At 35.2% G+C, this 18489-nt stretch overlaps 1 protein-coding gene across 1 annotated transcript in view; it reads right to left on the bottom strand.

The window, feature by feature from the left end:
• The window catches only part of ATRNL1 (attractin like 1), a 716619-nt gene that overhangs the window by 211452 nt on the left and 486678 nt on the right, over nucleotides 1-18489 (bottom strand). The window contains exon 27 of the mRNA XM_081268108.1: nucleotides 4856-4963. Within this exon, the coding sequence (XP_081124234.1) occupies nucleotides 4856-4963 (108 nt within the window). The remainder of the gene's footprint in view (nucleotides 1-4855; nucleotides 4964-18489) is intronic.

Genomic DNA, 18489 nt, shown 5'->3' with positions numbered 1-18489 from the left:
TGCTTTATGTTGAGTTTAAACATTGAATTTTAAAAAGTCTAGCAGAAAACATTAAAATTGCTTTAATTTTTAGATTTAAACAAAACTTATAATATGATTTCAGAATAGTCCTATGCTAGCTACACATGCCTGTAAACCCAGTAACTTGGGGGGCTGAGGCAGGAGGATTGCAAATTTGAGGCAAGCCTCAACAACTCAGTAAGACCTTGTATCAAAATTAAATAAATAAATAAATGAAATAAAAGGATTGCAGATATAGCTCAGGGGTGAATGCCCCTGGGTTCAAACCCCAGCACAAAATAACAACAACAACAACAACAACAACAACAGGCCCAGGCTTCAGAATCTACTATGTGAGAAAATCAACACTAAGTTATCATACTAAGCATCGTGCTAAGTTATAAATATACAAAAGAGATTTGGGACAGGTTTCATTGTTCTGTAATAATGGAAAACAAATATCACATATATGTGGATATGTATGGATTTATATGTATGTGTGTGTAGATCAGCTAAATAACTTCTACGTAGTAATTATTACAAAATGCTTAGCAATATAATTTTAAACATTCTAATTCTATCTCTATTATTTTCTAAAAGATGTCAAAGGAAGGAATTAGCAGTTAGCTGCTGAGATTTACTTTGATGTTTAATTTTAATAGGAAGAAGTAAACAACCAATTTAAACTCTAAAAATATCTACTGAACAAAAAATGTTTTCAACTTGAATTTATTAGAGAATTTCTTAGTTGTCAATTAACTTGAGATCATTGGATATATACGGCCATAGGGAATTTAAAATATCAGAAATCATAATTATTTGCCAAGATGAAGGAAATCTAATATTAAGTTTAGGATTTTGAGAATGGAGCCCAAAGGTACTTAATTAACAAAATTACCCCCTTAATAAAGTGAATGTTTGAAGTGATGTACACATCCAACACTATCTCTGTCAAAATACTAGCAGTTTTCTTGACAGAAATTAAAAAATAGATCCCAATATTTACATGAAATTTCAAGGGACCAGAAGAGTTAAACAATCTTTAAAAAGAACAGCATGGATAGCTGGTATTTTCCAGTTCTAAAACTTATAATGAAGATATGGTAGTCAAGACAGTGTGGCACTGTTGTAAAGATAGACATGTAGACCAACAGAATAGTTCAGAAACAAACTCACATATTTATGGTTAAATGATTTTGAACAAGGGAACCTGAGACCATTCAACAGAGAGTCTTTTCAACAAGTAATACAAAGATGTCATGTGTCCTAGTAATTCACCTTTAGGTTATAAACCCCCAAAGAAATTTAAACATGTGCCCACACAAACAATTTTCCGCAGATGTTCATGGTAGTACTGCTCAGAATATCCAAAAAGTGTAAACAACACAAATGTCCATCAACTAACTGATGAAGTGGAAACAAAAGGTGAGGCTTGCATGATGGAATGCCATTTTGCAACAAGATAATGAAGTGCTGACATACGCCGCAATGCGTCATTTCGCATTGTGCTATGCGAAAGAGCTAATTACCAAAGACCACATATTATATGACTCTATTTGTACAAAATATCCAAAATAGGATAATCGATGAAGACAGGAAACATATTAGAGCTTGCCCAGGGCTGCCAGGGCAGAGATGGGAGGGCTGAAGAAAGCCTGGTGGATGCTAATGGGCATGGGATTTCTTTTATGGGTGATGAAATATTCTAAAGTTGATTTTGGTGATGGTCACACAACTCTGAATATACTAAAATTAAATTACATGGCTTAAGTGGGGGAACTATGTTACATGAATTTTATTTCAATAAACCTTTTTATAAATGATGTACATTAATAACTAGAACTTTACTCACAGATTTTTAAAAAAGCTTAGCTAAATGAGAATCTACATGTAATTATGTTTTTTCTTTTTTCCTTTGACATCTTGAAATTATGTTTCTGAATAGAAGGGGTACAAAAGAAACACAGGCATGCCAGTTATTCAGAGAACTGAGTATTAATAAAATTAAGAAAAATATCAAGAATTCCAACATTTATGTAATGCTGTAAGGTACAGAAAGCACTGGCACCAATTGCCTTTTAGTCAATGAAACAGCAAACCAGAAAGTTGCTTGTCCCTCCCCTCACTGACTTTGAACAAGGAGATCAAATAAGAGAGATAAATTTCACAAAATCTTCAGGAGAAACTTAGGGAAAAAAATACAAGAAAATGGTAGCCTGCCTTAGGAAAGGGACAGAGTCACATTGTCCAGGCTGGACTGATACCTGCTCCACCTACTGTGCAGCAGGGAAGCAGAACCAGCCAGGTGCCAGCCCAAGGCTACGGAATATCGATGTTAACCCAAGAGGTCAGCTTGGGTGAGAATCTCACAGCCATGAAGGCAGAGGGCTGGACCACTCATAAGCCTTCACTTCTGCCCACCTCAACTGGGGGCTTGGTGATTACATCAATGTATGTGTACACTGTCTAATACTTAGGAAAAAATCAAATATTTATTTTGATCCATTGAAGCTAAATTTAAGTATTATTAAGAGAAAATTCTGAGAAATTTCAGAAATAAGATGGAAACTGCTTATAAAGGACACTCAAGTTGACATTAAACTGTTTTTAAATTTTTAAAGAAGGAAACTTTAAACTGAGTTTTACATACCATTAAATTGTTTGTGTTTGTGTGTGTGTGTGTGTATACTCACACACATGTATACACATTTGATCTTGCAAGAAGAATGCCACATAAAAAGAAATCTCTAGGAGGGTTATACTAGTGAAAAATGAAAGAAATGAATGAGCAAACAGCTAGAAAGAAAAATAATAAAACATTCATTGTTATTAAAATATTCCATAATAAAGAAAGAAGTACATCCAAAACATTAAGATCAAAATTTTCAGGGAGTGTCAACATCTGGAAGGAGAAACAAGGAACTGAGAGCATTCTAAGCATTAATCTCGTTTGAGACTGGCAGTGGAGGAATGTGTTTGTAAGGTTTAGACTTGCTAAGGAAAAGTAACCACTATGATGGATCTTGCTAAGTAAGGGGTACTATGAGAAACAAAATATGATATGAAATACTTGGTTTGGTAGACAAAAGTCAATTTATCCAACAGAAGCTGGGAAGAGAATCACAAGGAGGCATGCTAATAACACGCACATGCACGACACACACACACACACACACACACACACACACATTGGATAGCTGAAATAAGTATTGTTCTTGGTAAACAGTAACTTCTGTCAATGTGTACACCAAACAGAGATTCATGGAGTAAAGGGGGAAATACAAACCAATCATCTCCTCTACCAGAGAGAAGTGCAAAACAGAAGGACACAAAGAAGGAAGGACTGCCAGCAAATAGAAACTGAACAAAGGTGGGGTCGATACTTCTAACTCCACAAAGTAAAATTTAAGGTTAAAAAGTCACGATGATAAAGAAGAAAGAAAAGTTTGGAAAAACTGAACAAGAAGATATAATGAACATATGTGCACCTGATAGCAGTTTCTCAAATCCCTCCAGGGAGCAACTGAGACACAGGCAGGACCTGGGTGAGCTTCCTGGTTCTGATAACTCCTTCTGCTCTGGCTTATGTCTGCACTACTGACATTCCTTTCCCCTTTGTTCCTTGGCTTTAGCAATATTTGAGAATGTTTTAAACAGATGAACAAATGAGAATTTGGATACAAATAGTCCAGGTTTTCTATTTGCTAAGGGTTTTGAACTAACATTTGAACCAAGGGGCCAAGATGAAATGACAGCACTCGCTGTAACTTTCATCTAATCACTGTGTCTCTTTTCCAATTTCTCCCCAAGCAATGGAAGAGACACACATAAATTTCCTAGTGTTCAAAGCTTCCACGGCAACCTGTGATCTAGAGTAGTAAAAAGTCAAGAACACAAAAGCCAGACACAGCACACATTTTATTGCCTCCCAGAACAGGCCTTTTGGATAGTATCCATGACGTGTAACAGTTTCATTTTTTCAGAATCACCAAAAATGTTACAGAATCAATTATATTTGTACCTAGATTTGGGAAGGAGTTTAATTTTATATACCTTGCTTTCCTTAAAGAAAAGCAAAATCTTAAAAATATCAACATATAATTATTCAAATGAGAGCATTTAAAAAAGGGAATAAAATATTTCAATATGAGAGTGCTTTAATTTTTCTACTTAAATATTGTGATACAAAGAAAATAAAAATAAAATAATAAGCACAAAATTGAATTGGTGTGCTTCAAAAGCACACCAATAATTAACCATTAACCACAATCCGTGAGCTTTTACTATTTGGGGTTTTTGTTCTCAGAAACCATTTCATGCATTGTTTGGGGGTTTTGACACCACATTTACCTGTGTATGATGATTTGTTTCACTGTACTCTATTTCTGCACAGCCATTCTTCACACACAAGAAAAAAATTATACTTCTCAAAATTTAAAAATAAAACTATAGTGCTACTCACGTCCTTCCATTTTTTATGGTAAACTTTGCTAATAAAGGTAGAGATGAATTGTTAACTAGGGGCCAGTGGATGTACCAAGGACTAAGTGTCTGTGCTTTGTTTCTCCCATCATAACTATATCTTAAATTCCGTCAACTCCTACCTGTCAGGGAAAGGCTGCCAGGTGAGCAGTCTGTCAGTCTTGCCTAGGCTAATAGATTCTCCAGTGGCTTTTGTTACAGTTCATGTCATACCATTAAAACTGTGTGTCTTGAAAATGGCATAACATATGTAGCTGAATCTTGTCAACTCTAGATAATCAGACTCTGTGTGGCTTCACAAGCAGATGCAGATTAGAGAAACAATATAAATATGTAAATCACTGTGGTCCCCTTTCGGCACCACTGTTCCTACCTCTAATGGCCCTCGCAGAAAGTCTGTATGTTCGGCTCCTACTTCCAGTGCTACATCAACAGAAGCAAAGGGACGGCTGGCCATCTGCTGTCGTTCTCGAAGCAGTTGCTGGAGGGGGTTAAAAATGATCTGTTTAAAATAGGCTTGAAAGCACATTAAACTCAACAATATCTGGTTTCATTTTTGAACAAATGGCACTGAAAATTTAGGAACCATTTCATATACACATCCATATCAAGAGAGATAAAGATGAAAATTACCTTCTCCCCATGGCCTGGGTTATATTTCCATAGGGACATTAAATGTATAGAGCCTACAGATAACTTTTCCCCTGACCTCCATCCTACAAGCTTAATAAAATGTTCTCAAAAGCACTTTGAAAACCTTGGGTGAGACGTGCTACTTAAATAATAATAAAAAAATGCTATTACAATGACAGCTTATGCCAAATTTTCCCACTCAAAATAACCTATGCTTTTGTCTTAGCTGAAAGAAAATAACAGTACAAATGTCTAAGAAATGATAATGAAAAGTTGTCAAAATGCATGAATAGAGATTAAAGGAACATATACCCTACAAGACTAAGTATTGTAAGATGTCAAGATCCCCTGTCAATTTCTATGGAACTGGTAGGAATCATCATTGTTGGTATTTATAACTTTATTCAAAGCTTCCAAGTTCATTATTTTAAATTAGGAATGATTAGTAAATTGTAGAAGTTTTGTGCCTGTGCTTCTAAAGCACCCTCGATATTTTTTCTTTCTCCTTGTACTTATTGTGGGATTTGCCCAAGCTAAAATCAATAAACCTTAAAGTCCCAACCAACTACCAAGCTAATTCATATTTCTGCCTCTCCTTGTAATTATAAAATTCATTAAGTCATGATAAGAAAAAATTGATGGCCAGTACTAGATATTGCAAATCTTGCCCCTCTCATTCAATACAGCTAATAAAATTATTATTAAATATTAAAGGAAGATGAGTGATGCAATTAAATATTCTTTCACATGAGAAGAGAATCATATCATTGGAAGAAGGCAGAATCCTTCACACAATGAATGGCTTTATTATTTATACAGACTTTTAAAGATTCACTGGCTTTAACTTAAAACGTTAACTACTGGGCTCTGCATGCAAATGGATGCAGCCCTCTGATGCATCATTCATAAGATTCCCTATGGAAGACAATGGACACAAGGCAACACCCAGTGGCAGTTTATTATTTACATATTTAACACTTGTGACATAGTGGTGATGGTATTCATTAAATGAGGATCTAAAATATAATCTCAGGCTTTGCTTAACCACTATTTAAAAGAGATATCCACATAATAATATGGGATAACAGTAATGCAATCATTAATAGCTTAACTTACTAAATTATACTTTTCCTAGAAGTAATAAATCCATACTAAAAAACTTATTCAAAGTAGATAGTAAATGTGATTTAATTATCAAATTATTCCTTTAATATAAATTCAAAATTATTTTATTAAAAATGTAGTTGTTAGCAAATAGAATCTGATCTGCACCTCTCAATAGGAGTGGCTAATGGATCTGAAGAGAAAGACTATGCAAAATATAAACACCATGCTGAGTGATACTAAAAGTGGAAGACACTGTGCTCTTGGTCTTTGTTAGAAATATACACATAGACCAACATGCACACGTACCCCCCACCACACACACAAATACACAATCGACCTTTCCCAGAGTAATATACAATTAGCTCTGAGAAAACTGCAAACCATAGTTTGTGTTCACAGTTTTCTAATTTTTATATTAACACATTTTTCTTTTTTTTAAGAGAGAGAGAGAGAGAGAGAGAGAGAGAGAGAGAGAGAGACAGAAAGAGAGAATTTTAATATTTATTTTTCAGTTTTCGGCGGACACAACATCTTTGTTTGTTTGTGGTGCTGAGGATCGAACCAGGGCCAGATGCATGCCAGGTGAGCGTGCTACCACTTGAGCCACATCCCCAACCCTATATTAACACATTTTTCCATTTGTATAGGTTCTCCTTAACTTGTACAGGGCATCTCACATGATTAAGTGATTTTTTTTTTAACCAATGAGAAGTTTCTGATTCCTTATTTTGTCTTTTCTATACACATGAAAGTGAAAGGTCTGGAGTACACAATCAATACACACTACCAAAACTCACAATGTAAATTGATAAACATTCCAAATTCACTAACTTTAGATATTCCCTGGAATATCATATATTATTGTAAACCCTAATCCTCACAATAAAGAAAAATCAGTGATTAATACTTCTGTTTAATTTTTGAAATTTTATTTGTAGAATGCCAAAGTATTTTTAAAGATTCCAGTTTGTCCTCTGAGCTTTGAGTTTCTATCACATTTTAAGAATTGAGTGCTTGCTACAGTACTTTCTGCATAGACAATGTTTGTTTTTGCCCAGACTTTAACATGGTAGTTTGTATAATACAACATGATGAATGATGATGATAATAACAATAGTAATAATTAGGGGATAAAGAGAGGGTATCAGTAAAGATAGAAACAGAGAATAAGACATACAAATTTCATCTGGGCCACTTAGCAGATTAGTTTGGGGACTCTTGCTGACATAGCTGACTTTCTGACTTTTGGGAACTAAGGCAACTGTTGTTCCTTCGAAATGGATGAAGAGTGAATTGCATTCTCCTGAAACACTCTTGCTTTGCTGTGGTGACCCAAAAATAATAAAATGGAAGAAATTACAATTATCTTTGCTACCAATTTCTGGCTCTAGTCCTGTCCTTAACACCTGTTCTCCTTCTATCCAATTAATACCTGGATGTATTACTTCCTGCATTTTGCAGAACAAAAGGAAATGTCAACAACATGCTTACAATTTAAATTTGTCAAACAGCATAAACACCAACAGGTGAGTGACACAGACTCTGGATCTGAAGAGCCTGCCTTTGAAGACCAGTTTCTCCACTTCTTAGTGGAGCACAGCCAAAAGATTCAGACCTCTGGAAACCTCACTTCTCCCAGTCTGTAAAGTGGGGTTCACCATAGTACCTACACCTACACCTGTACCACAGAGGACCTACTCTGAATCCCAGTGTCTCTACTCACTCACTATTGGACCATAACCAAATTACTCAGGCTTTTCAAACACTCATTCCTTCCCTCTATGAAAGGGGAACAACTAGCATCTTCAGGTCCTAAGGTTAGAACTAATGAAGCTGTGAACTTGGACGCCTCAGCACAGAGGTGGGCACTCTGTGAGCACACAATGACTCTTCACAATCATGCTGTTGAATTTCAAGCATTAGTTTTGTCTTTGAAGATGACACTCTAATTACCACAAGCCCATTTTCTTTAGCACTGGTGACACATTTTGCTTTACGAGTCTCCCTTTTACCAAATGTTGCAAATTTATGAGACAGTTGGAAAATGTCATTATTGTTGTAAAACGAATTTATATTTGGAACTTCTTGGTGTGCCATTTGTGATGAAAAATGATTAAAAACACAATCTGAAAATTAGGAGAAAATATATAGTACTTTAAGAAATTTTGCAAATTAATTTACTTTATGTGATTGTTTTTTTTAATGAAGTCTAAAAATGTACATCTGTAAGAAGCCAAATAGCACATGTATCTGTTTGTAACTATTCTTCTACTGCCAATTATGCAGCAGAACTCTAAAACCAAGAGAACAAGTTGATCATAATACAATAGATTATAATCATGCTGTCATAAACATTGATGTGAGGAAAATTTAAAAATTAAAGAGATGATCTTAGTATCATATTAGTTGTCCAAAATAACTATTACTATTCAAAATCTCTTACAGACCACACATGGAATTAAAAGTAATGTGAAAATCCACTTAAACTTGACAACTAGGTGTAATAATTGCTCCTATCAAATTTATACATGAATACAGATAATTCTTCCTCTTCCTATCTTTACTTCAAATCCTATATTATTTCCCAAGTTCACATTAGACACATTCCAACTATGACAAGGCACATAGTCTCTAAAAAACTGTGGGACAATGACCCTCCAAATGCACATGCACAAAACACACTTGTTCCTGCCCTAGGCTCCTCTCATCTCTGTGGGGAGAGGTTCCCACACGTCCTCCTCCTTCACCTCCAGATACCCTTCTGTTTCACCTCAGCTACCAGTATTCACTATATTAGCATGATGCTGCTTCTTTGTATCTCTATTCTTTTCTAGAATCTTCTTTGAGGTCAAAAGTTATTTTTGGCTATTTCTTAACCCCCAAGCACTTAGTGGATATTCAATAGGAATGGACTATGAACATATGAATAATTTAAAGCATAAAATTTTGCATCATATTAAAATGGGTAAAGGTAAGTTTTAAAATTGATTTTAATTATGATTAAATTTAAAAACTAGGATGCATCTTTTGGTATTATGGACTTTATGTCTTATATTCCAAAGTAGGTTGGCATTTTTTTTAATGGGGCAATTTTGTGGATCTGTATTTCAAATCTACATCAGGCCCCTATTGTTCTTCACCTACCTTACTGTAATTAAGGATTATGGGAAAAGCTGTCATAAAACCATCACAATGTATTAGTATATCTAACAGCAATAAATTCCTAAAATTTTAGAAATTTATAAAAGGAGAAATTAAAATGATTTTTCATTGGTCTTGAGTTTATGTACTGAAATGAACCAAGAGCTTGAATCAGTGATTAACAACAAACTTTATAAAACGGGTGTTTCTATTATCAACACAAACACATCTAACAGAGCAACAATAAAAACAGTAGATTTTTCCTTTGGTGTTACAATAGTATAAAGAAATAAAGAGTTCTGAAATAACTTTCAGAACCTTCAAAGCGGAGAGTATATGATTCTATCATTTTACATAACTAGATCTTCAAGGCACAAGGCTCTTGTTCAGAGATATTGGGAATCTTTTGCTTCCAGTCTTCTAATCTGAAGCTGGTTTTTCTGGATAGTGGTGTTAGTCCTTTATGGTAGTGGTCTGGCAAACTGTCTTTATTCAGGTTACTCCGATTACTTTTTTCTAGGTCTCTACAATTTTTGAACAACTGGGGATGTGCTTACTTTTGAAATACTGTTGTTTACTTAGAAATGAAAAATTTCAAGTAGCTTTCTGATGGGTTCTCACTGAGTTTATTGAAAATATTCACTTCCATTGATTTTAAAATGTCTTTGCCAATTGATATTTTTGCAATATTTGTACTAATTTGTAAAATAAACTTCAGCGACTGCCCAGAAGGGCCCCAATCCATGGTAGTACCTGCTCTTGGTACTACCATGAAGCATGCTACCAGACAGAGAAAGAATAAAGAAAGACTGGAAAATGTTCCCAGAATTTTCATTAAAATGTAAGTAAAATAAAGTGATAATAGTTTATGTTAGCTCATACAGGTGCACAACACATAATACACACATAAAAATATTGCTGGGGCATGCCAATGTATGCATGAAAGCACAATCATGAAAATGCATATAAATTATACAAATTCTAATTCAAAGTAAATACATTATAATTCAAATTAAAACTTAGACATGTGAAAGGCCAAATTAAAGATTAAATAATGTCAGCAAATGTCTTTGCTGTCATTTGGATAACACTGATCACATTCTTGGTATGAGTGAGACACAATCTTCATAGATTTTTAGACCTGTAAGGAACCTCATAGATTCAGTAGGCCAGCAATTTTCAACCTAGACACAAAAGACCTCTAAAGGGCACATAGACAATCCATACAAAGTCCATAAACTTGTCACTAAAACCTTTTTTCCTACAATTTCAGTAGTTTCAATCATTCAACTTAGTGCTGTCTTTGGCAGTTAACTGCTCCTCAGTCAGAACCTAAATATAAGTAATACTATACCTTTAAATTCTTTCAACAAACAAGTCAGTTCACATGTTTTAAAGCAAAATAGAGTATGTTCAGAAAGCAAGTGAGAAAGTCACTTTAGAATTTCTGACATCCCTATGTGTAAGAAATGAACTTGAAAATTATTTTAAAGGCAGAATGGATTTAAAACTCAAACATCTAATTCTAAAATTCCCTTTCATTTCTTTGCTTAATCTAGCTTACTGGTTCTCACACGTTGGTTTTTATGCAAACTTTGGTGTACATGCAATGTCACCTATACTGTGTGCAGAATGATCTGGTCTATACTAGATATCAGACTTATACACTCATTTTAGATTATAATTTCAATGTAAGATTAGTTTCATGGAACTCTGGAATTGTCATTATTAACAAGAGTGTGATGGTAAAAACTATCTGGTCAGACCGTATTTTCATGTAGTAAGGTCCTTAAAAGGCTTTTTCTACTGATAGAAGTGAAATATACTATATCTGATTTTATAAGTATGGTCATTTTAAATATGGGCTGTCTTGGTTTAGGTTATTTTAGGAACTATCAAAGAAAATAAAGTATAAAGATCCTCTTCTTCACGTATTCATAGTTACGCATTTTTAGTTAAATGTCGTAAGATTGAAAGCAGTACTTCTTTCATGATGGTTCTTCCCCATGGAAAGTTAAAGTCAAGAAGATTGAGGAAACACCTGCCAACTGTCTGTTGATATGTCAATCACCACAAGTCTTCATGGAAAATGAGTTTAATTTATAAGGTAGAGTTTACCAAAATCTGAATTTTTCTCAAAACAAAAGCTGTATCTTGAAGAATTACACAAGATTGCATATCAAATAAGTTGAAGCTTCATATCACTGTATAGACCTTGGTAACATTTTGTTTGGAAAGATCAAGTTGGTTATTGATGTGAAACAAACAGCAAATAAAAACCAATATCTCTGTCAAATTATCGTATCCACTCCTGAAATTGCAAATATTTGCTTCCATTTTTTCCTAATATTTTGAAGTAAATTAGGAGATAATTGGAAGCTTCATCATTTCCCTTTAAATGAAACACCAACCCTCCTTATCATAGCCAGCTCCTAGTTTTCATCAACTGTGTGTCTGTTGACTTCATTTATAAATATTCCCAATGTATGAGGACTTTTGAGAGGTGTGTCACCAGGGGTGGGCCCCGGAAGGGCTCATCCTCCCGAGGCCCACCCTCCTCTCTCTGCTTCCTGGCTGCCACGAGTGGACAGTGCTCTCCCTGCCCTTCTGCTGCAATGTGTTGCCTCACCCTGGACTCAGAGCCATGGATTTGGCGGACCATGGACTACAACTCTGAAACCGTTAGTCAAAAACAAATTTCCCCTCTTCTAAATTGTTCTTGCCAGGTATTTTCGTTAAAGAATTTTGAAAAGTTAATGCAGAAATACACCTTTTTGTCCCCCGGTGAGAAAGGAAGCACTGTAGATCATGTGGTAGATCTCTTTATGAATTAGCGATAACAAAATAATTCTCAGAAAGTTTTATTACCTTGTCAGAAATCTCATTATGGATTGGAAGCAGATTATGAAGTTCTTTGCTTAGCATTTCAAAGGAAGAGAGTAGTAGTTTTGTCTTGTTTTTATTCTTGTTGACATTAAGTCAAAAAGAAATGCTATTACCAATTTCAAAGATTACTCTGGCTGGGCATGGTGGCACACACCTAGAATCCCAGTGGCTCAGGAGGCTGAGGCAGGAGGATCCTGAGTTCAAAGCCAGCCTCAGCAACTTAGCAAGGCCCAAGCAACTCAGTGAGATGCTGTCTTTATATAAAATACAATAATGGGCAGGGGATGTGTTTCAGTGGTTAAGCCCTCCTGGGTTCAATCCCAGTTTAAGAAAAGATTACTCTCTTGTGGGCACTTAAAAATCATATTAAATGGCATATGTGTGTTTTATTTGTTCAACATTGATTTATATGAACAAGTAAAGAAAATATTACCAAAAAATGTAATGGGAAATGTAAGATGGTAGGGGGAGAGTGGGGAGGGGAAGTACTTGGAGTAGGGTAGTAACAGTTCTAATAAGAAATGGCATTTTCCCTGAAACCTTGAGTAGTCAGTCAGAGTAGGCAAGCATCCCTCAAATCCCCAATAGATTAACATAGAAAAGTTTACTTCTTGCTTACACAGGATCTATAGGTCTAGCTAATGCCCAACTGGTAATTCAGCAACACCATCAGCATCAATTTTGTGGTTTTCCAGATAAACCCAGAATTCCATAGTGTCTTGACAGAAAGAGATCAATGAATCGTGCATAAACTTTTCAATTCTTCACCCAGGAAGGATGCACATCACTTTCCAGAAATAGTCACACAGCTCAACCTAATTACATAGGAGACAGAGAAGGGAGCAGAGCAAATGGAATACTAGATGAGTGGAACAAAGGAAGACAGAATAGAACATTTCAGGCAGAAGAGTCAGGAAGCAAGAAAGTTCCTCAGGCAAGTCAAACTTGAATTTTTCAGAAACAGAAAGAAGGCAAAGTCTAAATAAGCCAGATGTCGAGAAGCAGAATGGCCCAACAACAACACTGGCTTTATCAATGTCAAGAGAAAGCAAAATTACATCTCTACATTATCAGGAACATAGGAGCTGAATAAATTATATTAGTTACTTTTTAAAACAATTTCTCATTACAGTGATCAGAGTATACATTCCTATGTTGTTAAAAGTAGCTTGGCACAAAAAGGTGCAAGAAATAAGCTTTATCATCCTCAAATAAAGTAATTTAATATATAGCTAGGAAAACAGCAACAGCAGTTAATCTCAAATACAATGAACCTAGCTCTCCCAATAAGTATCAAAAGGTCATTTTTTGTACATAACCTTCTTTAATACAAAAGGCCAGGTGGTTGTAATTTACCTGAGAAAATCAAAATGAGCAAAGGATGGGTACTGAAAAGGTCATTTGAAAGCTAGATCCCCAGATTGGATGTTAATACTCAGAACTCCTCAAAGAGCAAAAAAATGGGGAAGCTGGGTAATTTCAAATTTTAAAACCTACTACTTAAAAACAAATGTTCTCAACTAGAATGCTTCACTGTCATGCTGTAGGATATATTACTGGCCCAACTTAGAGGTCTGAGTTGTGAGAGAAATGCTTGTCCTGCTCTCAAAAAGAAGAGCAAATGAATGCTGTGTTTGATGTCATGAGGTGCATAAGACCATCCAGTCAGCCTCGATGAGTGGAAATATAAAAGCAGCTGATTATAACAGAAGCAACACGAGGACTCCACTTGCCTGCCAGTAATTTATGACTAGAGGCTCCTGCTACAACAGAATCCCCCAGCAGTTCCCCTCCTCCTCTTAAGAAGTAATTTGTGAAAGATCAACCCCCTCCCCATTCTGAGAATCAATACAATGCTCAGGATTCTATTCTGAACTACTACATTAGCAAGCTTCCAGGTTATGAAAATCTAAATGCACATAATCTGGTTAGCTTTTTTCATCAAGTGAAGGAAGGAGTTTGTGTTGAACACTTGAGTTACTTGTGACTATAATTTTGAAGTTCTTCAAGAGATAATTAAATCTCCCTAGGTAAGTAAATGACCCAAATGCTGGCAGTTTCCTCTTAATCACTATTCTAAAATATTTTTTTTTCTTAAAAGGGAAATGTGATTATTTTTCAATTAGCTAATGGAGTCATTTTCAGTTCAATATTTAGAAACTTTAAAAATGGTTCTTCTGTAAAATGTTCCTTTGTTAAAACATCTGCTAATTAAAGTTTTTAAAAGCCTCTGTTAGAATATACCTATGGTGTTCATTGACAAATGGGTGTGATAAATGAATATGGAGTCTTATATTCAATATTTTGTGAAAGGAGGCATGATATAATTAAAATAAACTAAATTCAATTGTTTGAATTTTTAATATGATGGGCATTTTAAGGCAGGACTAATACAAATTGGTTTTCTTATGTACTTAGAAGAGTGTGTTAAACCACAAAAGTCAGAATGTAAGAAAGTCATGGTCATAACAGACTCGCTGGAATGACTCATTCTCTGAGACGGATGGACTCCTAGGGGTTACCTAGCCCAGTGCTCTATGCAAGCAGGGTCAAAGCTTTCTGAGCAGTGGTCATCTAGCAAAGGACCGCGTTTTACTAAGTTAGCATAGCACTATTGTTCATTATACTAAACAAAAATTATATTCTTGAACTCTTTGTAGATCATTAAATTTAGGCAGTGTGTTTCCAATTTTATTTACTGAAATTCCTTTGAAAATATACTAGATATTTGAAAATTTGTTTCACATCTTCAAATTAAACAGTCCTAATATCTTAACATTTTCATTCATTATTTATGTAACAGTTATGGACTATTCCAGTGTTCTGGGAAAAGGGCCAGGCACTGGCATTTAAGAGTTATGAAACACAGTCTTGCCCTCATGGGGCTTACTCATCGTCTCATGAGTATGGCAGAATTGTTTCTCATATAACATAGTTTTCACTGTTTAGTTTTTAAATGTTCCTCTTAAAATGTAAAATGAACATAATATTCTAGATATGATCTGACTAGTATAGACTATTATAGAAAACTACATCTCTTACCCTAAAGTAATTTGCATTTTTTCCTTTATCAAAATAGTATTTTTATGTTTTACTTTTAGAATCATTCTATGTTTTTGGCCCTAATCAATGTTTCTAGGTCTTTCTGACATAAACTTTAATCAAGACAAGTCTTCTCCAGTTAATGAATGAATTTTTAAAACCAAATTCAGAACTTTACATTGGCATTCATAAATTGTTCATGTTTTCTTATTGTTATTTTGTTAACCCATTTTTCCTTGAGTGTAGAATTCTCTTTGAATCTTGAATTTCTGACATGTTAATTTCATTCCTCACAGAGTCATTTGCGTTGAGCCTCTCTAATGCCTTCCCTTGATTAGATCAACATCTTCTACTGGCAAAGAACATTCAGTACAGTGAGCTGCCATACTCCTTGGCCTTCAAGGCAAACTACACAAGTCTCTAATAGAATGACTTTGGCCTTTTCACATTCCAGGGTTCCCTCCCTACAGTTACACAGGTAGAACAGATAAAGTATACAGATTTCAAAGCATTGACTTTGTTTTCACAGGCTATGTGCCCTCTGAAAAACAAGACACCTATGCTACCTAAGGAGATCCTTAGCTAGGAGACTAGGTACACTTTCCTTTATTTTCAAACCTAGTGAAATCACCCTTTGCTCACTGCAGAAACACCTACAAAATGTATCCTCCAAAACACTGCCCTGAAGTCCACCTTTTTGGATCATTTGTTGCCGAATTAAAATTTTTATTCTTTGTATACATAGAGCATGAATAGTGGGTCCCGAAAGGGGGTAACTAACTGTAAGAGGGTCTATATTTCTGTCTTAGCCAATCTCTCAGCAACTGATGACTAAGCAACTTTCTTAGCTCTTTCAGTCTCATAGACTAAGAATGCATTGGAATACTCAGCCTCTCCCTGTGTATCTCCACTGCTTCACCTATTGATGGGTACACATCTTCCCAGATTTACTGATTTATGACAATTCCTATTGCCAAGAAATATCTGATGATAGAGTTGTTTTTCCTTTACCATACATATTTTCATTTCTCACCAATATATTCTATATAACTAATAATTAACCTATACTTTCCCTTTATTCTTATCTAATATATTTCCTCTCTAACAACTTGCCCATAAATCTTTAAATTTTATAATCAAGTCATTTATTTCTTAGTTGATGAAAATTTTAAATGGATCAGAGAAAAGAAATGAATCCTTTATTACCATATTAAAGCCCTTTCTCTAGAAACAGACACTTATGGAGCAATCAGCAATGAATCTATTGACCTGTTGGGGTCTCTGGTAAGACTTCCATTTAAGTAGACCTTATTATCCACCTGGGATTTTGAACAAATTGAAAAATAAAAAGTGAAGATAATGACCATAATATAATCTTTATTATTGATGCTGTTTACTGCCTTCAAATTTACAAATTAAACAAATGACTCAACTTCCTATATGTCATGGACAGTCTAACAAAGATGATCAGTGGGCTTCAACCAGGCCCAAAGCCTTAAGGTGCAGCTCTCCCTCAGCAGGTACAACTGAGGCAATGACTTAACTTGTAGAAAAGGAAGCCTGAAATTATTGGGCAAAATAATATTTGCTATTATTAAACTACAAAGAAGTCCAGATACTACATCTAGATCTAGCTCTAGCTCTAACAGAACCAGAAAGAGTTACATGGTTTGTATTAGGCCTAAGTAGTCACACTAGTTACTTTGCATAAAATTTCATTTTGTGTTTCTTCCTTGACCACCCCATTAAAATTTCAGTTTTTCTCTCTTCAACTGCCAATATTTCTCTTCCCTCTTTTGTTTTCTCCATCGTATTCTCGGTAGAATGGCATGCTATGTATTTTGCTTACTGTTTGTCTAAAATCTGTCTCCCTACTGATAGTACAGGGATTTTTACTTATGTTAAAATCTCCAGATCTACCAAGAATCTGATCCATGGCAGATGCTCAATAGATACTTGCTGAATTAAAGAATTCATTGAGAACCAAGGAGCAACCTATTGATGATCATTAAAATAAAGTAGCTTAAGCACAGGTTCAAGATAATTCTAAACCGTGTGGTCTCAGGTTGTCTTTGAATTCCATAATTACATATGAAAAACATATTTACTGTCAAAATGTCACAGTAAATAAAATAAAACTGAAGTGCCTTCTGGTTTGTCACAATTTAGTCAGTGCTATTCACCAAATACAGTCACTCTAGATTTAGTATTGGGGTGAACAGAAAAAATGAATCCGAATGAGATGTATTTGGGGCTGACACCATTATGAATTTCTAAATTTTGCAAGATGGCAGTAGTGACTTTCTAAGAAATATGTATAGAAAATGTCCAATTACCATTTACTTTGGGGTTGTTTTCCACTCAGATATATAAACTCATAGGACATGAGTTTAGGACAGTTTTTAAAGACTGATAGGCAACCTGGAAAGATTAAAACCAAGACTTCTCAGTCTAGCCTTCTCCCCTCATGTCTTGAGTCTCGGGTATGGTGTTCAACCATACTAAAAACTAAGTATAGGCAATATTGTTTTGCCTAAGATAACTTGTCTAGGGATTGATTCTATTTTCTAAATTTTTTGAGTATGAGATCAGTCACAAAATAATTAATGAAGTTGCTTAATATATCCCGTTCCAACCCATTTCAGAGGCTTCCAAGTATAAAATCAAAACTGACCATAAATGGGAACCTGGGAGAATACCCAAAAAAGTCAATGGACTTGGATCCTGAGTGCTAAAGGCAAAAGAGCTGCCTTGTAAAACTGCTGGTCTCCTCCCTCAGGGTGTATGACCACTTCCATGGTTGACTACAGGTCTTGTGCTTAAGTCCAGGGTGCTAAGAGAACAAAGAGTTGGGGCAAAGCTTTTGCCACTCCTAACTCCCATGAGGGGTATTGTCCATGAACACTCCCCTAGCTTCTCTTTGGTTCTTTATTGTGCTCGTCAGGAGTGTTGATTTCATAGATGCATTGGGGTATATTCAACCCACGTCTGCCTTTCACCCCCAAAGCTAATCTGACTGTAAACAATGTGGTTTCTGCTCTGATTCTCTATCTCAGAAATTCTTATCTGAGAGGAACCACATGCCATAATCTCACATTATCCAGGGTAGGTGACTAAATCTGCCTAATTCAGGGGTTCAGAGTCAGCAAGCTCATTGGTTTATGGACCCAGTCATATCCTTCAGCATGGTCTTTATCA

This window comes from Spermophilus citellus (genome assembly GCF_964194105.1).
Source record: "Spermophilus citellus genome assembly, chromosome: 15".
NCBI lineage: Eukaryota > Metazoa > Chordata > Mammalia > Rodentia > Sciuridae > Spermophilus > Spermophilus citellus.
Note: the sequence above shows the minus strand (reverse complement) of the source record. Positions and strands in the feature narration are given on the sequence as shown.